The sequence below is a fragment of the Trichomonas vaginalis genome, chromosome IV (genome assembly GCF_026262505.1).
Source record: "Trichomonas vaginalis G3 chromosome IV, whole genome shotgun sequence".
NCBI lineage: Eukaryota > Parabasalia > Trichomonadida > Trichomonadidae > Trichomonas > Trichomonas vaginalis.
In genome coordinates, this window is record NC_067206.1 from 24,976,054 (window position 1) to 24,998,229 (window position 22,176).

At 32.4% G+C, this 22,176-nt stretch overlaps 9 protein-coding genes across 9 annotated transcripts, besides 2 other annotated features; 6 read left to right on the top strand and 3 right to left on the bottom strand.

Moving 5' to 3' along the window:
* Positions 1-33: 33 nt before the first annotated feature.
* TVAGG3_0163670 (phosphoprotein phosphatase protein) lies at positions 34-1,177 on the top strand (the record flags this gene model as incomplete). Its single annotated transcript, XM_001330036.2, has 1 exon — positions 141-1,076. The coding sequence occupies one exon, from the start codon at positions 141-143 to the stop codon at positions 1,074-1,076; it is 936 nt and encodes a 311-aa protein (XP_001330071.1).
* Positions 1,178-1,324: 147 nt separating this feature from the next.
* Positions 1,325-2,922: a mobile genetic element.
* TVAGG3_0163690 (uncharacterized protein) lies at positions 1,730-1,981 on the bottom strand (the record flags this gene model as incomplete). Its single annotated transcript, XM_001330035.1, has 1 exon — positions 1,730-1,981. The coding sequence occupies one exon, from the start codon at positions 1,979-1,981 to the stop codon at positions 1,730-1,732; it is 252 nt and encodes an 83-aa protein (XP_001330070.1).
* Positions 2,923-3,697: 775 nt separating the features above from the next.
* Positions 3,698-4,640, top strand: TVAGG3_0163700 (uncharacterized protein; the record flags this gene model as incomplete). The annotated part of the gene is made up of 1 exon (XM_001330034.1): positions 3,698-4,573. The coding sequence occupies one exon, from the start codon at positions 3,698-3,700 to the stop codon at positions 4,571-4,573; it is 876 nt and encodes a 291-aa protein (XP_001330069.1).
* A 543-nt stretch (positions 4,641-5,183) lies between these two features.
* TVAGG3_0163710 (uncharacterized protein) lies at positions 5,184-7,721 on the top strand (the record flags this gene model as incomplete). Its single annotated transcript, XM_001330033.2, has 1 exon — positions 5,369-7,609. The coding sequence occupies one exon, from the start codon at positions 5,369-5,371 to the stop codon at positions 7,607-7,609; it is 2,241 nt and encodes a 746-aa protein (XP_001330068.1).
* Positions 7,722-8,798: 1,077 nt separating this feature from the next.
* Positions 8,799-10,267, bottom strand: TVAGG3_0163720 (CDP-diacylglycerol-inositol 3-phosphatidyltransferase protein; the record flags this gene model as incomplete). Its single annotated transcript, XM_001330032.1, has 1 exon — positions 9,630-10,253. One exon carries the CDS (start codon positions 10,251-10,253, stop codon positions 9,630-9,632), a length of 624 nt encoding a protein of 207 aa, XP_001330067.1.
* Positions 10,268-11,396: 1,129 nt separating this feature from the next.
* TVAGG3_0163730 (cyclin-dependent kinase inhibitor 2C-related family) lies at positions 11,397-13,106 on the bottom strand (the record flags this gene model as incomplete). The annotated part of the gene is made up of 1 exon (XM_001330031.1): positions 11,397-13,106. The coding sequence occupies one exon, from the start codon at positions 13,104-13,106 to the stop codon at positions 11,397-11,399; it is 1,710 nt and encodes a 569-aa protein (XP_001330066.1).
* Positions 13,107-13,117: 11 nt separating this feature from the next.
* Positions 13,118-13,891: a mobile genetic element.
* A 389-nt stretch (positions 13,892-14,280) lies between these two features.
* TVAGG3_0163750 (spectrin binding) lies at positions 14,281-15,015 on the top strand (the record flags this gene model as incomplete). The annotated part of the gene is made up of 1 exon (XM_001330030.1): positions 14,281-15,015. The coding sequence occupies one exon, from the start codon at positions 14,281-14,283 to the stop codon at positions 15,013-15,015; it is 735 nt and encodes a 244-aa protein (XP_001330065.1).
* Positions 15,016-15,442: 427 nt separating this feature from the next.
* TVAGG3_0163760 (Ankyrin repeat family) lies at positions 15,443-15,742 on the top strand (the record flags this gene model as incomplete). Its single annotated transcript, XM_001330029.1, has 1 exon — positions 15,443-15,742. The coding sequence occupies one exon, from the start codon at positions 15,443-15,445 to the stop codon at positions 15,740-15,742; it is 300 nt and encodes a 99-aa protein (XP_001330064.1).
* A 551-nt stretch (positions 15,743-16,293) lies between these two features.
* Positions 16,294-21,429, top strand: TVAGG3_0163770 (RNA-processing ribonucleoprotein BAP28 family; the record flags this gene model as incomplete). Its single annotated transcript, XM_001330028.1, has 1 exon — positions 16,306-21,423. One exon carries the CDS (start codon positions 16,306-16,308, stop codon positions 21,421-21,423), a length of 5,118 nt encoding a protein of 1,705 aa, XP_001330063.1.
* Positions 21,430-22,176: the final 747 nt, after the last annotated feature.

Sequence of the window (22,176 nt, forward strand, 5' to 3'; positions counted from 1 at the left end):
AATTTTTTTACAATAATCTGTATCCCCACAAACCCGAAACATAGATAACAGTCTTAAAATACGTTGTATAATATAATTATGAAAGTTTGTCTATCTCTGATTTTTACAATAATCGTCACTCTATTCAATTACTTTTGGAAATGAGCTCACCAATAAATGCGGACTCTATCATGAAGCATATCATGGATGGAATCACTCCTACAGTTGAAGAGATCAATTGGATTAATATTAAAGCGAAAGCGATGTTCGAAAAGCTTCCTAACGTCGTTTCAGTTCAACCTCCAATCACAATCTGTGGCGATATCCATGGCCAATTCAAGGATTTGATGGAGCTCTTCAAGATTGGTGGAGATGTACCTATGACAAACTACTTGTTCCTCGGTGATTATGTAGATAGAGGTTCCCAATCAATTGAAACAGTTTCTTATCTTTTCTGCCTTAAGTTGAAGTATCCGAACAACATTACCCTTCTCCGTGGTAACCATGAAAGTGCAGGAATTTCTCAAATCTTTGGTTTCCGCGATGAAGTTGTTGCAAGATATAGAAATGATGATGTTTGGCAGACATATACAAATACATTCAACTTCCTTCCTCTCGCTGCTATTGTTGGAGAGAAAATATTATGCGTCCATGCTGGTCTTTCACCAAGAATCAAAACAATCGATGATATTCAGAAACTCGATCGTTTCAGGGAAATCCCACATGAAGGCCCAATGTGCGACTTAATGTGGAGTGATCCCACCCCAACGCCAGGCTTCCAACCATCTGCAAGAGAAGCTGGATACCAATTCGGCCCAGATATTACAGCTGGATGGAACAAGGAAAATGGACTTGAACTTACAGCTCGTGGCCATCAGTTAGTTATGTCTGGCCTTGAATACGGTCACAATAACCAAATTGTTACTATTTTCTCTGCTCCAGATTACTGCAGAAGATGCGGAAACTCTGCTGGTATTCTAGAATTAGATGAAAATATGAAACGTAAAGAAATCCGCTTCGAAACACCAAAAGAGGTTGATGAAGAAGCTGACCAAATTCCAAAGTACTTCAGTTTCGATCTCCCAGAAGATGAGTAACTAAATTCAATATTGTTCTGTTTCGAATTTAGTCAAACTTTAACAAATTTCCAAAAAATAAATCTACCCGTTTTAAAATATACGTTTTACTAGATTTTTATCAATATGGGTTAATAAAATATGATCTTGTTATCAGTTCCTTAAAATATAAGATGGAAAAATAAATTCTTTTAATATATGTTCAAAAAGAGTGTTGACATCTAGACATTTCCATTACTGGGCTAAATATGATTTCATTTATTTCCAAATATAGATCCAAGGTGATGTGATTTTTGCATCCCTGGGATGGACGATACACCCAAAGTGTCACCTTTTTTGGGATAACATGAATTTTAAATATCATGAGAGTTCTGCAAACCATATGCACAATATCTATTCAGCCTGACTTCTTGTATATATGAGTTAGACTTCTTAAATATTGTGCTTGGGGCGATATAAGTATTTCCGAGATTACCATCGTGCTCTATAGTATGCTACTTCTCCCTGGTTCTAGCTCAGTTCCAAGGATATTGGCGTTCAAGGATTTGGCAAGGTCCTTCCGAAGTCTCTCATTCGATGAGAGATTTCGGAAGAATCTTGCCTTAAAGTACTCCAACTCTTGTTCTTTTGTTCCTAAATAGTGAGAAAAGTTATTTGACTACTTAAGGTAGAGATTATCCGAGGTCCCTCATTTGATGAGAGGCCTCGGATAATCTCTGCTTTAAAATTGTACACTTGTAGTCCATGAGAGTGTAAGTATACATTGATAGGACAGTTTTCTTCTGAAGTCTTAGATTTGATGAGAACCTCAGAAGAAAACTGTCATATTTTATAGTAAAAGGAGTTTCAGGAGCTCCAAAGCTCCCTTTCGTAAGGATTAGGAGCTTTGGAGCTCCTGGTTCGTAGATGTGTTTCGCATCTTTCATCAGCAAAGGACATTTACCATCTGGGACTCTGTTGATGGAGACTCAGGAGCTCCAAAGCTCCCTTTAGTAAGGATTAGAAGCTTTGAAGCTCCTGGTTCGTAGACGTGTTTCGCATCTTTCATCAGAAGAGGCCCAAATGGTAAATAGCCTCTGCTGATGAGCTTCAGGAGCTCCAAGACTCCCTCTCGTAACGATTAGGAGCTTTGTAGCTCCTGAAGGTAAGGTAGGATTGCTCTGATCTCTAATCAGTAGATGCCATGCCTCATTATGAACTCTACTGACAAGAGATCAAGAGCTCCAAGGACTCCTTTTTTAGTTAGTGGCGTTCTCACCATTTAGTAGGATTGCTGATCCTACTAATGAAGTGATCACTTAGTATACGTTTTGAATAAATTGAATTTTTTTTAGAATTTAGTATTTTTTATAGACATCACATGTATATTATAAATACATAAATATATTCTTTAATTCAAAAAATTCAATTCGGTTTTGGGATGGGCATCCCAGCCCCAAGTATTCAATTTTATTCAATTTTTAAAGAATTTTGGGTTGGGATGCCCAGACCAAAACAAGCTTTATATTTTGATGTGTAGATACGTATGTGTGCATCATTGTTGTGTTATATATTATGTTTTTAATGAAAAAAAATCTGATTCAAAAAAAATTATCACTAATTAGTTGATAATATAAAGAAAAAATAGATAAATTGTATGTTTTGAGAGTATTTATCCACATTCACTCATATGAATTTCATTAAATAGTGTCTTTTTACTCCCAAATTTATTTTGAATTATTGAAATCAAAGAAAAAAAATCAGAAAAATTTCTCGAAATTTTTATTTTCAAAAAAAATTTGGATTTTATATTGAAAACTGACACTGGGAGGACGATAGGGCTGGGATTGGAGATACCCCGCTCACTTGGGAAAAATACGGATCTATATTTCCAAATTTTTTTCAAAAATTAGAAAATGAAAATAATTTTCTTGAAAATTTACCTTATTTTTTATATTTCGGAAAAATTTTGGAATTTTTGAAGAATTTAATTCTATGAAAATATGCAATTTTATGTAAAAGACATATTTTTGCTTAGATTTTTAATATTTGTCATTTTTCATTTATATTTTCTTTTGAATATAATAAATATAAATATTTCATGAGCAAAAACCACATAACTTTCCGAATATACCCATAATCATAGGGTTTCAGGTAATATATCGATGAAATTTTAATCAGAAAATCTTCTTCGGTATTGTTTCCACAAATACAGCATCTTCCAGACACACCTATACATGAAATAATTGGCTACGAAAAACCCCTAAGGAAAACTATCATTCAGTTAAATTTGTTTGTGAGACAAATAATTCAGATTGAGAATTCTTCTATTCTCCAATAAACGCAACTCTGTAGCTACTCAGATATCGGACAATCTGTAAGAGGAGAGATATTTAATTTTGATTTCTTTAGAAAACAAAGAATCACTTAATCCACTGAGGCAAGGTGAATAAAACTAGATTTTTAGAAAGTTTAGAACTCTAAAACTACTCTAAACTCTTTAATTAAAGAAAAATAATTTTCAAATATTTCAAAATTTGCATTATATTGCATTATGCAGTTCATCTATTCAATACAGATGATATACTCATATAGTCCAATTTGGTTTCCCATTGAGCTGGATTCATCAAGAATGTAAAATTATGACGATTATTTATTCGTTAATGCGCGCGCGAACTTCATACGGTAGCCGGCAATTAAGAGCTTTGCCTGGCCTTAATACAACGAAAAGTCGTACTATTCAAGGTAGTGCGCAAGAAGAACCAATTAAACCTGTAAATCTTCATGAAATTCGCTTACAAATATTAACAATGCAAGAACAAACTAAAAAATATCGTTCAATAATCGCAAGGACATCACACAAGATCGATTCAAATACATCAATGATAAACAAAACCTTCGAACAAGCTGCAGAAGGCCCTGCAGGAAATTCAAATCATAAAAGCACTATAGAAATGCTTAAACGCAGCGTTGAAGGATCTAAAACACATTTGGAAGATCTTCAGCAACAAATTGAAAAGGCAAAAACAGATGATCGTTATTGGACTGCAAAAGAATTAGAGCAAGAAGTTGCAGTTGCTTTTATTGAAATGAAGCGCGTTCAAGAAGATTTTGCAGATAAAAAAGGCCGACAAAATCATTACGAAACTATATTTAAAGACGCAAATGCAATTCAATCTCAAGAACACATTTCACAATTACGCCAAGCAATCAGAGAAACCAAAGAATCCAATGACTCTTTCAGAGATAAACTAAACGCATATCAGAAAAAGAAAGCAAAAGTACAAATTGAGTATACGTTACTTGAGAATAAAGACAAGAATGTACAGTCTCGCCAAATAATAGAAGAAGCTGAAATAGAGCAAGCAGAAAATAATCAAAAATTACAACAAAATTACCAACAAATTCAGGATATGCAGAATGACTACTTAGAGAAAGTCAATAAGTTAGAAGAAATAATCAATAATCAAATCTTATGTATTCAGCAATATATGAAAGAACATGAAGAAGAATTGAATCAGAATATTATCGAGGAGTAAGAATCGTTCTTGTAATGATATAGCTCAACCAATGTTTTTATAAAATTTTTATTTATCATCTATGTGCTAATTTGATATTTTTAATTTTTTATAATTTTTTTTTTTGACCAAAGGTTGTGATAAGAAATTTGAGCATACATCTCTTGGGTAATACAATACTCAATCACATTCTATCGAATGTCTCAGATCTGAATTTTTCTGATCAGAAAGCTCAGTGTTGGAGTTTGTTGTCACACAAATTATAAAGATCACAAGAATTCATTACCAAATATCTGTTTTTCTCTCTCTGAAAAAACGACTGCTTCAAAGCCAAAATTTTTCAGTTCAAAGTTTTCGTTTCAAAAACAAAACCATCATTAAATCCCATTTATAAAAATCTAATAAAAAATTTTACAAACGGATATCGAGTGGAAGTAGGTTATTAACTATCAATCCGCCTTTTTATCAAAATTGAAAGCAAATTGAATTGGTCACGGGCAATATAATAGACATGATTGAGAGACCAATAGAAAAAACGAGTTTGAGACAATTTTCATCCTTAGTATATGTCATTTCAATATTTATATTTATTGATTAATATGGGAGATTTTTGACAATAATTTTTTTCCATCAAAAACTTCGCATACCCATTGAATTCGATTTTAAAAAATCATTCAATTTTAACATCGCATGCCGGGCGCCTCTTTTACATCCGTTTTCACATCAATAGTTACCTTTTGGCAAAACATCTCCATTTCTCTTAGATTCCCCAATTTAAATGTTCCGAATTGGTTATCTGCATTTGCGGAAAAATTTATGTTGTTCTTCAAGTATCTTTGGCAACTTATTCCTAAAGTGCCCACCTTCGATATCAGGACCTCACTCGTTTTAATGTCAATTGGTATTCCATTTTTGCTCGATATTTTAACAGTTTTCTTTGCCCTTCCAATTTTCAAGGCTATCTTTCATATTTTAGATCTTGGCGCAGCATTTGGTATCTCTTACCTAGCTACATTAATGCTTATCCCACCAAAAGTTAATACATTTTATATTTTAGGTATAGTATTACTTTCTGCCTATCTTATAGGTCGCGTTCTCTTCCATTTCTTCAGGAAGAAAGAAGACTTCACTGTCAAAGATGCCACAAGAGAGCTTTCGAACTTTTATTTCGATGGAATTATTCCAAATTTCACAGAGAACCTTACATTATCAGAAATTAACCAGAAGCTTAGTAGCATCATGAGTACCGTACAGATTGTCCCTAAAGTTGCTGCCCCATCCACAATTTTCATGTTATATTGCATTTTCCTGCTCCTGATCGTGGTTTCTCTAATTCTTCTTGATGTCATTAAGCTGGATATCACCATTCCTCCAGCTGTCAGACTCTTCTTACCATACATTTTACTTCCATTTGCAGTAATTACCTTTGTCCTTATGTTCCTTAAAGCTACAGAGGCTGGTGCCAAGTTCCTTTTATCAGTTAAGAAGTTTATCAAGCGCTGGGGTCTCAGATTACTTCTTCTTGCTTTCGAACTTCTTTATATTCCAATCATGACTGGATTAATGTACAATTTCGTTCCAGTATCCGTCAAATGCCCCCAGGAAGGATTTATTCCCATCAGAATCCCATCCAACAGCACATTCTACCAGTTCGAAACTCATTATATGACATGTGTCAACCAATCCACACTAGAGAACATGTCTTCCTTCAGCCTTGCCATTACAACCAAGCTCAGCAAGCTCAGAATGCGTAAAGAGCTCTCATTATCTTTCGTCCAAGATATCTTGAAAGTTAATGGCGGAATCATGCTCTTTACCATTGCCTTCATCATGATTGGTATCCCAGCATTCTGGGTCGCAACAGTTAATGTCAACCGTGACTTTGTATTTGGTATCAACGTATTTGGTCGCACTCCAGAAGAAAAGTGGGCAGTTCTTACTACGAAACTTGAGACAACAGGTATTTTCCTTTTCCAGAAGTACACAGTTTATGCCGCCAAATGGTCTGTGTGGTTAATTTTAGCCAAATTCATCATTATGATTCTTTCTGCGATTGGCAACAGCTACTACACGAAACTTGTTGTTTTACTTCCCATTTTCTATCTCTGCATGGCCGTTGCAACATATCTTAAGTGGCCATATTTGTGCAAACTCAACAACTGGTTAGATTTTGTTCTTTATATTTTCAACCTCATTTTCGCTCTCTTCCCTGTTCTTTCCGGTTTCAATGTCATTGTTCCTGAGAAGATTGTCACCATTGTTTCTCTTGCTGTTCTTTCCATTCCAGCCGTATCATGCGTTTTGTTCCTTTTCTGTGTCAACAAGGACAACATGGATGATCCAACACTTATTACAAAAGAAGTCAAAGAAGAAATAGACAGAATCGAAGAAGAAAGACTTGAAAAACTCAAACAAGAAGCGGAAGAAGCAGAAAGAGCTAAGAATGGAAGAAGATCATCAGCAGCTAAAGAAAAGAAGCCAAAATCAAAGATATTACAAGGAAGTTCTTCTAAAGGTGATGATGATGAAGAAGAAGATTTCGAAGAAGATTATGATGATGATAATTACGATGATGATGATTATAGTTCTGGTGATTATAGTACTCATTACGAAAAATCATTCGAAAGAGATAATGAACAAGCTTTCAAGGCACAGTTCGAAACAGTCAGATATGATGAAGAATTCAAACGCCAGATGACTGAATTAGAAACAGTTGAAATTGGCGAGGGATGGTTGAATTCTATCTATGACATGAAGAATAATCAGTTGGAGAAAGGATTCAAAGTTAAGAAAGTTATTTTGGCAATGAGATTTAGAAAATACTACGAAATGCTCGATTTAATCATCGACGCACAGACAATTGCAAAGTTGGTTTTTTTCTTGAATTTGTCTTCTGTTTTCGCTTGTTTCGCAATGGGTTGGTTCATCAGAGCTTTACTTTCTACAATGATTGATCACGAAATCCAGACAAATGTTCAAATCCCTGCTGATACTTGCAAGTGGTTGGAATACTTCGCAAACATGACTGGTTTGGATTCAACTAATTGCGTAATGTAATTTTATTTATTTATAATATTTGTTTTGTATTCTTTGTTGTGTGTATTTTATTTTTTGATACAAAAATATTTCGTTACTTTTACTTTTAATAAACTGAAAATTTTTTAAAAATTTATAAAAAAATCTTTGATATACCACTTTCCCTTAGTACCAAAAAAGTATAATATCCATAGTAGTAAAAGTATTTTATAAACATTCTTTCTAATAATTTAAGGGTGCACAATGAGGATTACGGTTTTTTAATCCTCCTTTTTTTCGAAAAAAAATCCTTGTACTTTGGGTACTTCGAAACTCGAAAAAAAGCGAAAAAGTGAACATTGGTCCAAACACATTCCTTCATTAAGTACTTGATTCCCTTTCACTCAAAGCTTCTGAATTCAAAATTTATACCAAATTAAAAATATTATTTCGAATTTACAACAGTTTAAAATCAAACAGCTCGTTTGTTTCACATACACTACGTTCAATTATTGTAAATCTCAAAACTCACACTATGATTTTCGTTTTATTATATGCGAAATTTCAAAAAATTCTCTCCTACCTATTTTGCAATATGATTTGTATTTAAATATTACTAGATCATTGTGTTACTAAACAAATAACCTTTAATTACTTTTATAAAATAATTTTTTTTATTGATTTGAAGAATGAAGATTTACCTTAGTCAATTTGTATGCAAATTTACAATTTGATGATTTTATAAGTTTTAGGTGTTTTTGGCAGAAATTAGAATTATTATTTCATTTCCATCGGTTTTTACCCAAAATTATATGGAATATCGAATATATGCATTTTGTATAATTTATGATATGTTTTTGAAGACTAAATCTCCACTTTTTAAAATTTTTTATCCTCCGAGTGCAGGTCATGAAATTTTTGGGCCTTTTTTTAGGTCCTTGAAAAACGAGTTTTTTTGAAAATAAATTGCATAAATAGCATCACCTTATATGTACCAATGATGTGGTAAAAAGAAAAATCATGGCTCTCGATCAAAATAATGAGAAAAATAAACATGCTAAAATTTTTTCGAAAATCAAGTTTTTTCGATTGTTTTTCTAATTTCATCAAAGAGTTGATATTAGACCACCAAAGTTATATATGATATAAAGATACCTTATGTGATTCTAAATGATGCATATTAATCGAAAAAATTTATTCCTGTAAAGAAAAAAATAAGTTTTTATTAATTTGGAGGATTAGCAAATTGATATAACTCTCAGAAAAATTTGAGGACTTTTTAATCCTCGTAGTGCACCCTGAATGAAAAATATAAACACAAAATACATAAACTACGTGATACGTAAAATTCGTCGAAAATAATATAAAGAGACAATTTGTTGAATTTTTCATATAGGAGTACTTACACTCTCATAAGGCTTGACCTTCAATCCCTGCGTTTAAGATATATTTTCGATGATACTTCAAACCATTTATTTGAATTAATATAATATTGGTGTAAATACAACGCAAAAACTCCACTATTATTATCTTAAGAACATAAAGAAATCTAAATGATAATATAAATTGGTTAAGCCATATACGCCATGATAACTAATAAATGCGTATCATTTTTACGCAAAGAATCACGTGATTCTGTTTCCAAAGGCTTATAATTGTTTGAAATAAGAGGAATTGAAGCAACACAATTAGCTGTTGACAAATGCGATAGTTTATTGATAAATAAAGTTGTTGTTTCCTGAACAACTGGCATATTATTTGTATATGTCAATTTATCATAATAACTATAATGAAGAATCACTTGATCAGAAACTTTGAAGAGACGTCCAATACCATTTGGATTATTGTACATCATACAACAATTTGAAATTGTTAATACATCTGAAATTTTCATAACAGGTTTTATGGTTCATATAAGCATACTGATCATCAATGATGGCTGATAATGTACCACAATATTAAATATCTTTTAATATCCTACAAAAAATATCTTGAAAATTTCATATATCGCACTTTGTATATGAAATCAATTTTAATTAATACCATAATAATAAAAAATACTTTAGTTATTCTTCTTCTCTCCGATCTCATCAAGAGAATTTGCAGCATGGAAGAATTGGATAACATTAACGATGTGCTTAAGCATGAATAATGGGAGAAGCACGTATTTAAGGAGTTTTAATGGAAGTAAATAATAAGGTGGAAGTAGATAGTCGAAGCTGAGCATGTACATTGTGCATGGCCATCCTTCAGCACCGAAAATAAGGAGAACCATGAACCATTTGGTTGCATAATAGTAACGAAGGAGCCATGGACCATCTTTGACAATCTTGTGTGACTGATTTCCAGCTTTTAATGTGGCGAGCATATGAGCCCAGTGGGAGAAAATATCTAGCCAGATAAAGAAATGGCATCCAAGTGTATATTGTGGATATCTATGGGAGAGTACAAGTAATAAACCGACAGTAGAGCATCTATCTGTAACCATATCTAGGAGAGCACCGAATTTTGTTGATTGATTGAATGCACGAGCTGCCATTCCATCAAACATATCTAAAAATTGGGATGAAAAGTAGCTAAGGAAGAAAATGTATGGATTTGTCTGAGCGAAGAGGTATGCTACAAACATAAGGATGATACGAGCATATCCAATAAGATTTGGTATGTAGAAATACAAAGATACCATTTTTTGAATAAATCGATAAATTGAATGAAAAAATCGCAATTTCCGCTCATGTATTCAATTTTATTGACCGAAGAAATAAATTTCATAATATTATACAACAATTAATTATATACATTTTATTGATTTTCTGACCTCTGAATTTTTTTTGGTATTTCAGAATTAAAAAATCCAAATCCAAAGCTGCTATCTTAATCGAGAATTCATCAATGTCTTTCAACCAATCGTATCAATAATAGCATTTTTAGATAGAACTCAGTCCAGTTCAGTAGGTTATGCCTTCGACGGCGTTCATAAAAGGGATAATTAAAAAAAAACTTTATTAAGCCTTTATTCCTATCTGAATAATCTATGCAATCTGATCAAACAAAATCTTATCTTGATTATCCATTTCAATTCAATAAAATTTTATTCGAAGTGAAAATTTGACTAATTTCTTTTCCACTCTAGCTTTTTTAGCCACAGATCAGTAATGTTATATTAAATATTCCTAATGGTTGAAATAGAAATCTGATTTAAATACCTAAAGAAAAATAACGTAATGAAGCCATCAGAGAATTGGAGAAATGCGAAAATTATTATACATACGTTGTTGTTTAAGATTCACTATCTTACAGGTGTTCATTTGAGAATTTCTTTTAAACATGTCTAAAATGAAATTAATAGGGATTTAAACACTCTAATTGTAAGAAATAGATAAAATGAAGATCAACATAAGATAAATATTTGAACAATAAGCAGAACGAAAAACAAGATATTGAGGGTTATCATAAAATTCATTTGTATGCTTAATATCGTTTAATGGGATTTTTTTTAGCTTGAAACCTCGGATTTTGATTTTACCCTATTTTGCTTATGATTATTTTACGATTGTGCTTATGAAAATTATTGTTTCAATTGAGACATAAAATGCTTGAAGTGTCGATACCTAAATCACATTTAATGTATATATATTTCTGAAAATTGAACTGTTACAAAACACCGTTGAATGACAGCTTTGTCAGTCAATTCTATCAAGGCAAAGTGGTAGGTTCAATCGCTTTATGAATAAAATCAGAGGAAAAAGCATAGTAATTTTTTTATTTCTAATGAAATATATCTACGAAAATACTAGAAAAAGAAAGAATAGTATCATTTGTAAGAACATCATTCTTTCGCACCATGTAAAATAAGAACATTGATCATATTTTGACTATTTTTCCTTACTGCAATATGAAGTGCGATTTCTCCATCTTTATTTTTATCATTGATATTCGCACCATGCAAAATAAGAATTTCTGCTGTTTCTGTACTGTTTTCATGTGCTGCAATATGAAGTGCGGTTTCTCCATCTTTATCTTTTTCATTGATATTAGCACTATGTGAAATAAGAAGCGCGGCAATTTCTTCATTATTATTATATGCTGCAATATGAAGTGCGGTTACTCCATTTTTATTTTTTTCATTGATATTCGCATCATGTAAAATAAGAAGCTTAACTATTTTTTTATTTTGTCTCAATGCTGCAATATGAAGTACGGTTTCTCCCTCTTTATTTTTTTCATATATATTCGCGCCATGCATAATAAGAACTTCGGCTGCTTCTGTACTGTTATTTCGTGCTGCAAGATGAAGTGCGGTATTCCCACCTTTATCTTTTTCATTGATATTCGCGCCATGCATAATAAGAACTTCGGCAGTTTCTGTACTGTTATTTCGTGCTGCAAAATGAAGTGCGGTTTCTCCATCTTTATCTTTTTCATTGATATTCGCGCCATGCATAATAAGAATTTCTGCTGTTTCTGTACTGTTATTTTGTGCTGCCAAATGAAGTGCGGTTTCTCCATCTTTATTTTTATCATTGATATTCGCACCACGCAAAATAAGAATTTCTGCTGTTTCTGTACTGTTATTTTGTGCTGCAAGATGAAGTGCGGTATTTCCCCATACATCTTTTTCATTGATATTTGCTCCAAGTGAAACGAAATATTCGCAAAGGGATGGAATGAAAAATCCTAATGAATCCATAAAGCATTTGTTAACATCATTAGTTTGATCGAAATAAACTAAAAATGATTCAAGATTATTATAATCTATGCAATCATATAAATGGGTTTTTAAATTGTACTCATTCGTCAAGAATGTAACAAAATCAATGTTGTGAGAAATAATTGCATACCTCATGCATTCTCTATCTGGTGTTTGATATTTCAAACATTCACTCATGATTTCTGGATTTCCGCCTAAAAATGAAAATTTAAGACAATCATAAGTTATTTTTGAGTGAAATTTTGTTATTAAGAACTTGAAACAATCAACTGCTCCATGATAACTACATAATTCAAGTAGTGAAAATCCGCGATATGAATATGGATATAAATCGCTTTCAATTTTTTGATTGTTATCAAATCCTTCTCTTTCCGTGAATGAGATGAATTTTTCTATATCGTTATTCATAATTGCCCTGTAAATTGTATTTTCTGTAAGAATATACAGATTTTTATAAGAATTTCTTTCAAAGTCATCAGATTTGTCTAATTTAATTCCATATTCTTTATAAAACAGGATTTTTGAAAATGTATTAAAATAGTCAATCTCTTCCACATGATAATCATCAATGATGAGTTTGGTAAGAATAAAATACGACTTGATATAGCGATAATTATACTGAATGATATGAGAAATGATTCTAATAATATTTTCTGGTTGATCTCTCTTTGAATCAATCAATTCTATTTTAATCATTTGGTAAATCTCTTTTAATTCTTCTTCTTTTTCCGTTTTCAGCTGATACAAAACATTATATGGATCGATATAATATTTATAGGTGCTTCGCAATTCGTTGTAATTGTTTGGATGAATGCTTTGATTGGACATTGATAATTTTTTTAAGGGTGGCGGAAAGTGAAGTGAATGACCAAAAATAAAATGCTATTATCTCGTCATATTTTTGATATCTTTTGGGAAAAATTATATGGATACAAAAATCATTTGTAGTAGTATATGTATGCCATAATTTCATTATCATATATGAAAGCTTTTGGTTTTCCCTCCTATGATAAATATGTGAATTATGCGTCTGATAGGGGTAAAAAACTTTAAATATCTCATGATTGGAACTTTAAACACAAAATTTACTCAATAGAAAATATAGATAACAATAGCTTATATATATTTAAATATAAAGAAAGACTCCTTATCTTATATTGAAAGACTAGATACAAATCTAATTAAACTCTGAATGGGAGCAAATTGTAACGAAAAGTATCGGAAGTAATTGGTATTTATATGTTATTTATTCTCATACATTGATTTTATGCAAATTTGATAAGTAGTTCCAGATCTCATCACTTATTGCATCTTGGACGAATTTAATAGATACGTGTTTTGCTCAATAGAAAAGATAGATTTATGTACCTATATTGCATACCTTAAGTATTTTTGATATTAATTCAATAACCAGAGACTAGATACAGTTGAAAATTCATTTTTTTCAATCATTATTTCTCTACCAGATAATGACCTCAGACTATACAAACTTTGTAGTAAAGACTTGTTTATATATACTATTTAGTATTGCTACAATAACATAAGAATTTCAAATATTTATTTAGTTATTTTCACTTTTTGTTATTCGGTCACATCACTTTCCGCCACCCTTAAAGACAGATCTGAGGTATACTATATAAAATACCCAATAAATTCATTAGAAGTAAAATAGGCTATGCTAAACATGTGGAAAAGTATGATCACAAAGATTTCGGATATAATTTATTAATTTCGATTAAGTTTATGAATATAAATTTAAGCAATAACAATAGAAAGGTCTGAAGCAATAGAATTTTCATCCAGATGCTTATATTTTACAAGATGTCTAGAATTTCGAAATTTTTATTAGATTTTCGGATGCTTTATACATATCTAAGTTTATTATTATAAGAAGACGTCAACAAACTATGCCTTCATCCTAATAAAACAATTACGATATTTCCCCTTCTCAATTTCTGAAAAATTATCAGAAATTACAGTTTTCGATTTCTAGAGATTGACCATGGCTTGTGAATCAATCAAGCAGTATGATGACTTCATAGAAACATATGAAAAGCTATATCACTTGAAATCTACCGATAGTTTCGAGGAGATTATGAACAATGTTACAAATATTTTGATTAACAAATACAAAGTATCAATAGAACAATGCATTCGAAGAATTTTACAAGCAAATAAATATAATTATCGAGCACAGCCGCTTTATGGCAAATTACTCAATCAAATCTTCACAACTTATTCCGTTAAAACTTCATCCTTAAACAAAATATTGCCTGCAGACAATATTCAAGATGTTTTGAAAAACTTGAATTTAAAGATTACCACCAAAGGCGATAAAATATGTCAAGTTAAAAACATATCAGAGAAAAAGGATGAAGTTGAGAATATGATCATGAATGATGATATCGAGAAGTTCAAAAACTATGTTTTAAGCAATTCTGTAGATAAGATCACAATGAATGTTCCAATATTTGAAGGGGTTGACAAAAGTGATCTTATTGAAGTTTGTGCTTATTACGGAGCAGTGAACATTTTCAATTTCCTTCATTCCGACATGAATCAAAAGATAACACCGATGTGTTACCGTTTGTCAGTTGTCGGAGCAAATATTGATATTATAAATCAATGCAACAATGAAACAGAATTCAATCTTTCATGCATTGGTATGGCTATTTCATCACATAACAATAAATTCATTGAATTTGCTTTAAGTAATAATTCATTGAATTTGCTTTAAGTAATAATTCATTGAATTTGCTTTAAGTAATAATTTAACAGAAATCAGTGAATTTAGTTATGATTCAATCATCACATCTCAAAACTTGAAAGCTTTATTGATTATGTATCAGAAAGATAAAAATTCAATAATTCCATGAGGTGCAGCATTCCCACAAACTCTTGAAATCCTCAAAACTGATAAGTTTGATTTCAATAAAGTTGATTTCTTAGGTAAAACATTACTTCACTATGCAGCTAGTTATGATAATGCTGATATTTGCGAATTTATATATATATTCAACAATGAAGAAACAAAATCGCTTATTGAAAAAAGAGATAATAGAGAGATAACAGCACTTCATTATGCCGCAGAAAATAATTGTCAAGCAACAACAGAGTTTCTTATTTCGCACGGATTTGACGTCAATGATGTTGATTGGGAAACAATGTCTCCTCTTCATTACGCTGCAAAAAATAATTGCAAAGAAACTGCGGAAATTCTTTTATCCAAAGGTGCTGAAGTTAATTCAATAGATCGGGCCGGAAAAACGCCTCTTCATTATGCTGCGATGAAGAATTGTAAAGATATTGCCGAAATTCTTGTATCACATGGAGCAAATCTCAACGCTAAAGATGATGATGGCTTAACACCTCTTGATACAGCTAAAGAAAACAATAGCAAAGAAATATCACGATACTTATCCTCACTGCAAAAGAATACAGATAAGAAAAAGGCGAAGAAATGAGGATCTTTTTTTCTAAAGGTTGATGAATTATAAAATTTATTTTTTTTTGTTACTGAAAATAAATTTTATTGTTTATTATTTGAAATGAGCCAACGACAACTGTATTTTTACTCATTGATTTCAATCAGTGAAAAATATAAAATTTCAAGTATTTTTTTTTGGCAATAAGTATATAATAAAGCATTTTTATATATTCATCATCTTATTATCAAGGTTATGATATGAGAAGAAATGAACTTACACTCATTTATCGTTGGTATGTCAATGATTATATGTTAAACGGAATGAGCTAACGAAAGATTACTCAAATTGAACCTGTATGGTTAGAAACTACTCTTAAATGAGACTAACATATCTTATGTTTTAACAAATGAATCAAATCTTACTTTTTTTATGTAGATTTCCCTTCAATATACTTCATTCAATGATTGTATTTTATGTCCTCTGTCAATCCTGTTAATTTTGTTTCCTAAATCATGATTTGAAAAATTTCTGTCTTCAGATGATTTTTACAAAAAGATTTTAGGAATTGAATAGTTTACAAAGAGTTCCAAAATCCAAGAATGGCTAGTGCCCTTGATCGCGCGCTTAACAACTTCCGTGCACAGCCAAGAGATATGTCCGGCCAGAAGAAGGCTAAAGTATCATTAATTTTCGAACCAACTGTTGCCGCATCTACATCTGCAGGTACATTTTACCAAGTAGGCTATGCTGGTTATACTGAACTTCTTCAAATCGATCACAGAATCAAGAAATTCGAAAAATCCATTTTTAATCCATCAATTACAGATGTCGATCCATTATTCTTGACAGCCGAAGAATACAACCCACTCCGTGAGAAAGTTAGAGAGCTTATGTTCTTCCTGTCAAACTATTGCATGGAGGTTTCAGCAGTTAAAGTTCTTGAATATTTAATTCAACAATTTGCTGTTAATAGATTAAATCCAGAAATCTTACTCTTCATTACACTTCCTTACCTCGAAACTCCTCTCTTTGTTCGCGTTATTCAAACAATTCCATTCAAGGCCATGCCAAAAGCCTTTGACTTCCTTGATGACTTCAGACACATATCGCAGACAAAGAAACCAATCGACCGCAAGTTACTTATCTCATGGATTATCAAGAAACCCAACATTTTACCTTGGATTATCTCAAATGTTCCAAGAGTCTGCGCTTACCACCCTGATGGCGTTTATGCTTCCTTTGTTGGTGTCCTCTTCTCCCAGTTAATTATGGAGAATATCGATGAGGCAATGGGAACAAACATTATCAACGCTGCAATGGCCGCTTTAGACGATCCAAATGGTTATTTAGCACCACAATACTTGATGGCCGTTCTCACATTGAACGAAAAGAAAGAACTCGGTATTCTTCCAAAGATTACAAAAAAGATTTCATCAAATGCGGAAACCGTCTTTGCCAATCACTTTTCTGAGATGTTCTCCTTAACAGTTGCTTTATTCCAGAAGTCTGTTCCAATCCATGTCAAAGAAGGCTTTGTTCATGCGATTGCATCCCAAATTTCATCTGTCAAAGACTTAATTCGCAACACAGACACCACAGTCATTGCCAAGTCATGCTCAAACCTCATCGTCAAGAAGTCCAAGAACGAATCTTTGGTTAAATCTGCTATCGCCATTCTCGAAACCAATTTCTTCGAAACAGTGGCCAAAGAGTTCCTTCTCGGCTTCGTCCAGAACTATCCTGGTGGTGAATACGCTGAAATGCTCGTCCAAAAGCTCGCAAACGATTATCCAGAAATTTTGACAGAAGATGTCAATTCTGCATTGAAATCTGCCAACATTTCTGTCAGATTATCAGCTCACACCCGTCAGAGCATCATTGATTCATTAAGTGAATCATCCAAAGCAGCTGCTGTCTTTGCGGATCCAGATCTCCAATTCGATCTTGCATCAAATCAAGCGGTCAGTTGTTTGACATCAGCAGAATCAGCCGATTCCGTTGAAGTTGTTGAGCCATTGATTAAGTATTTCAAGGGAAGATGTCCTGAACATGTTTTACAATGGATTTGTGAGCATTTGTTCATTTCCGGATCAAAGTTTTCTGATTGTTTGATCAAAAACATTTCTGTTTATGGCAAAGAATTGGCAGATTTCCTTGAAGGATTTCCAACAGACTCTAACAAGTCAATATTATCTTTCTTGTCCGCAAAATCAAAGGAACTGCCTAATTTCAAGTCACTTCCTATAGCTGCTGCAAAAGCTTTGAATGAAAAATCATCTGAAAAAGTGACAGATTTAATCAAATTCCTTCCACAGAGGAAACTCGATTATTCCGTTGTCAGGAGCTTAGAAACCAAGATATTCCAAGAAGATTTAGAGTTCGTTGCTGATAGCATGGAATCTCAAGCTGCTTTTATTTTGGCAGTTACTCATAAAATTGCTGAAGAAAGTGAACTGACCACTGATAATTTATTAGCTTTGTTTTCATTCCCAGATTTCAGGTGTCTTCTTCCAACTGTTGTTTTACTTGCAACAAAGAAACAACTCAACAAAATGACATCTGTATTCCACATTTCGAACCAACAAGAAAACAACGCAAAAATCAATTGTTTGACATTAATTGCTGTTGTTTTGCCAATGTCAAATCCATATGACATCATTCCAACATTGTTTTGCGCTTTGAAATCTCCTGTTTACAAGGACAGAGCAATGGAATTGATCAGAGGAATTTCTTTGAAAGAAGAAGGTATCAAAGATGTTCTTCCTTACGTAATCAAACATCATCAATTGTTTGGTAACGATGAACAAACAACAATTGGTGTTTTCACGAAGAGTTGTGCAAAACCAGAGACAAGAACATTCTATAATCATTGCTGGGAACATATCCAAGATTGTTCAATCGCTTTGGATTTCTTCTTATTAACAAATGACAAAGAATGTTTCTCTGCAATCAAAAGATTAGAAAAAGAACCAAAGATTGTCGATTTATTTGACAATTACATCCAGAAATATCCTGATAACGAAGAAGCCAAGGATTGGGCATTGAACACTTTGAATTCTGGAGTTATCAAATCAGTAATTCCTTATTTGAATGAAACAAAGCTTTCCAAGAGTCTCCCATTCGTTTGCTCTTATCCACAGTACTACGCAACATCTTTCAACTTGTTCTTTAAGAACCACAATATCCCGTACAAAGACATCGAAAAGGAAATCACAAAAGGTCAAACTTCCGCCATCAAAGAATCAAAAACCGAAATTCCGCCTCAAATTTTTGCCAACAAAAATTTCAATGGTTTACTAAAATCGTTACAGGCGCGAATTGTTGTCAGTCCATGCCAGATTTTATTAGAGAACATTTCAAACAAACAGGAAGTTGACGGAATTGTTGAATTAGTTCCATCAATTATTAGTTTATTCGACATGAAAGAGAATTCCAATTTAATTCCATATATTTTCAATTGTCTTTTGATGGCAATTAAAAAAGAGAACGAAACAACAGAGAAAAAGAAGAAATCATGCACAGACATAATGATCGAGAACTTCTCCAAGATCATTTCATCCATTTCTTCTACAACTGTTCCTCATATTCATTCAACAGCTTTACAAGTTGTTGAAGAACTCGCAAGAGTTAAACCAGAAGAAGTTGCAAAACACGCCAAAACATTCTTCTCAGCAATGCCAACAGAAACACTGTTTTCAGATGATGTTGCAAACTTGGCAAGAATCAATCAGCTCCTTTCAAGTGTTCTCCCAATTTTGGAGAAAGCAAATACAATCATGGAATTGTTGAATTTCTTCTCTGAAAACATTGACAGATTTTCAATGGACAGAGCTTCAAAGATCATGATTCATTCCATCGGATGTCTCAATAGCGAATCATACAGAGTGTTTGACTCTTTACTCAAACACGACAAAGTTGATTTCGCATTGACTTTGACCGACCAAATGAAGGCAGAAACATTAATGTCTTCAATTATCAGATTGACAGAATTGACAGAAAAAAGTGACAATTTCAAAGATTTCATTTCACAAATACAGTTCCCGTCACTTCCTGTACCAATGATACGCTTCTTTATGGTTCTCCAGAAGAAGTTTGATGAAGATGAGTTCAGAGATATTGTCACAGATGTCTGCAATTCATGGGGATTACCAGATTTCATTTCTTTCAGTGAAGAAGCAGTTGTCAAACCAACAATGACAACATTAGTACAATCCTTGATTACACAGAGGATTTCCAATGAACCTTCTCCATTGTTCAGCTCATTATTGAAGCCATTACAGTCATTGATTGAACATGGAACAGAGTTACAATTGACATTGAACACTTTACAAGGAATTACTCAGTTGTTGGAAGAAGAACATGCACCAATTGTCTCTACATTGATCACAAAGACATTGGATGCAATAAATCAGGAAACTATAAAGCCAAGTATCCAATTGGCCGCTTTGTCTTTCACTGCAAATGCTGTTGAAAAGTTCAAAATGTCAATTTTGGATGTTTATCCACCTGTTTTAGATTTCGCCGCAGAATTCTTACAAATGGTTGTTGAACATGAAGCAGCAGATGCTATTGGCCCAACTGTTGGATCTGTCTGCTTGTTGTTATCAGCATCTCCTGAATTTTCTGCTGATAAATTAGTCAAAATTGTTCCTTCTCTTTTATCCCCAATGATTTTGAATAGAGAAGAACTCAGCACACTCGTTAACAAGAACTTGACAGAGATTGTTGCTGTTCTTTCATTGGATCAAGTTCTTCCTTCTTTCGTTGCAACATTGGAAGTTAAAAACGCTTCTCCTGAATCATTAATTGGAATGTTCGATTTGATGACGAAATCCCTTAAACACAGCGATGTCCACATGGTCAGAAGATTGCAGGCAACACTATTGAAATTCTTCTTATTGTCATTTACAATAAGATTTGATGATATCGATGATAACATGATGTTCCAAGATGCTGTTGCTGAAACATTTGGTGAATACGCGAATAGATTGAATGAACAATTATTTGCCATTGCTTTCTCAACAATATTACAGTACATGCTGACATTATCTGATAAGAAACAGAAGGATTATGTTGTAGGAAGATTCTTCTTCGCAAGAGTTATTCATTCTATTGTTAACACATTGAGAGAAGTCTTTGCAAAGTTTTATTCTTCTTTCTTCGATTCTTTCATCCAATTTGTTTTGGAATCTGATGATGGAATCTTAGAACAAAGAGAAGTGACAATAAGAGTTATGTTCGTATTAACAAAGATTTGCGATTACGCAGATCAGATCTTCTTCGAAACAAGATTCAGCAAAGTTTTAGATGCAATTAAAATGCACTTTAACTGTTTCGAAGGTGAATTGACAACAGAAACAATGGAGTCTGAATCAGATAGAGAAAGAACTTATGAATACAAGATGTTCGTTCTTGGTAACGCTTTCGCTGCTTTGATGAACGCTTCTAAGACTAATTTGACACAGATGATGAACGTGTTGATTGAACAATTACGTAACGAGAAATCTATAATTGTCATCAACATTCTCAACGTTCTCTTGATTTGCAGTGAAAATGCCCGTGATAACTTCTCTTCTGTTTTCACTTCTGCTCTTCCTGTTATCAACGAATTGCTTGAACATCCTGATGCTGATATCCAGGCTGCTGCTCGCAACGCTGTCCACAGTTTGGCAAGAACAAACGAATCAGTTAGAAACTTCTTCATTTCAGATCAATAAAAAAATAGATTTATATTTACTATATTTTAATTATATTTTTTCTTCAAAACATGTAGTGATGATTGTTTTAACAAGAACTGGTTAAAATTAATGTTTCTTACATTTGATATTTGAAATAAATTGTTTTATTAAAAACTTCTCATGGTAAATTGATGAAATTTTAATAAAACAAAAATATGTCATCTTATTGTTTCAATGAAGCATCATTGTATAGGTTTTTAGTCGAAATTATTTTCATGAGTAATAAGAGACTGTAAGTCAGATAAAATATAAATCAATAAAGTTTAAACATGCAATCAATATAGTAAACTATTCAGGATTCAAATGTTTTATAGTCATCTTTATTTTTTCATGGACAGTGGTAAGCAGAAATAGTATTATGTAATAATATGAGCAATAGATATTGTAATTTTGCAATATGAACTATCAATTCGAATAAAATAATATTTCGCATCTGAAAAATCGAAATAAAGATTGACGGATTGCCGTTTCGGATTTTATATTGATAGGATAATCATTATCTTTACTTAAAAATTATTTCCTTGAGAAGTTACAGCAAAGTCGAAATCGATAAGTGGAAAATGGTGAAGTGTTGTTCATAACGAGATAAGGAAAAGAATATTTTCATTGTTTGGTAATAAGTGATGCAATTATGGGGATCAAAGGGCAGTAAATTAATAATATTTTTAAAATGACACAATTTTTTACAAACATAACATTTCCTCAATGAATTAAAGTCCCGTCTGAATATTT